Source organism: Manacus vitellinus, unplaced genomic scaffold (assembly GCF_001715985.3).
Source record: "Manacus vitellinus isolate BGI_N305 unplaced genomic scaffold, ASM171598v3 scaffold_138_pilon, whole genome shotgun sequence".
Taxonomy (NCBI): Eukaryota; Metazoa; Chordata; class Aves; order Passeriformes; family Pipridae; genus Manacus; species Manacus vitellinus.
Genome location: NW_021938994.1, coordinates 20,759 through 22,015, shown reverse-complemented (window position 1 = coordinate 22,015; position 1,257 = coordinate 20,759). Strand labels below are relative to the sequence as shown.

Here is a 1,257-nt window from a genome sequence, read left to right as displayed (position 1 = left end):
GACACTTCCCACCTGGAAGTGCCCTTCCCTGGGACACTTCCCACCTGGAAATGCCCCTTCCCTGGGACACTTCCCACCTGGAAATGCCCCTTCCCTGAGACACTTCCCAGCTGGAAGGGCCCTTCCCGCAGGTGTCCCGGCTGAAGCAGGCTCTGCAGGAGAGCCAGGCCGAGCGGGAGAACGTCCTGCTGGATAAGGAGGTGCTGCTGCAGCGCCTGCACAACCTGGAGCAGGACATGGACGCCCGGAAGCGCTCCCAGGACGATCGATCCCGGCACCTCAAAACGCTGGAGGTGGGAATGCCATCCCAAAAAAAACCCCTCCCTCTTCCAAAAAAACCCCTCCCTCTCCCAAAAAAACCCCTCCCTCTCCCCGGCCCTGCAGTGCCCGGTGCTGACAGCAAGGGGCAGAGCCTGCCTGTCATTCCCAACGCCTGGAAGTGCTGGGATGGGATCAGATTCCCGATTTTATTGGTTGCCAGCGCGGCCGCTCTTCCCAGCTCTTCCCGGCTTTTCCCGGCTCTTCCCGGCTCTTCCCGGCTCTTCCCGGTGCCTCTCCAGGGCTCAGTAGGGGCCTCTCCCCCCCCCGGGGGTGGTGGGTCATATCCCAGTGTTTCCCATCCCCTCCCAAATCCCGGGATGCGCCGGAGCTTCCCGGCTTTGTGGTTTTTGGGGAGCGGATCCGTCTCCTCTGGAATTCCCGCGCCTTTCCCGCTTCCCATCGTTCATCCCACCCCCCTCCCGCGGCTGGGACCGACCTTTCTCATCCCGAATCTTTTGCAGGAGAAGTCCAAGCGGCTGGAAGTGGAGCTGGACGAGGAGAGGAGCACGGTGGAGCTGCTGACGGAGCGGGTCAACCGGAGCAGGGACCAGGTGGGAGCCGGGAGAACCCGGGAGAACCCAGGAGAACTCGGGAATCCTGGAATTAACACCACACTAACGACTCCCTAACGAGCAGCTCCCTCACTAAATACACTGGGAATGACAGTGGGAATTGTGGTGTTGGAAAAGTCTGGGCGTGAGTGGGAATTACGTGAGTTTAGGGAAGAAAGATAAAAAAAACCCAAAAGAAATTCCCGGGAATTTACGGGGTGAGATTTGGGGTTCGGTGGGAATTTGGGGGCTGAAATCCTCTTAAATCCCGGACTCTTCCCTCTGTCTGACCCCACCTGGTCATTCCCTCAAAGCTGGAGCTGCTGGAGCCTCCTGGGATTCAGCAGGATCCCAATGGAGCCTCCTGGGATTCACCAGGATCCCG

The 1,257-nt window shown here is 59.8% G+C and overlaps 1 protein-coding gene across 1 annotated transcript in view; it reads left to right on the top strand.

Moving 5' to 3' along the window:
- The first annotated feature begins 980 nt into the window (after positions 1-980).
- CGN (cingulin) overlaps positions 981-1,257 on the top strand; it is a 2,944-nt gene continuing 2,667 nt past the window's right edge. Inside the window, exon 1 of the mRNA XM_029958031.1 lies at positions 981-986. Coding sequence (XP_029813891.1) covers positions 981-986 — 6 coding nt within the window. The remainder of the gene's footprint in view (positions 987-1,257) is intronic.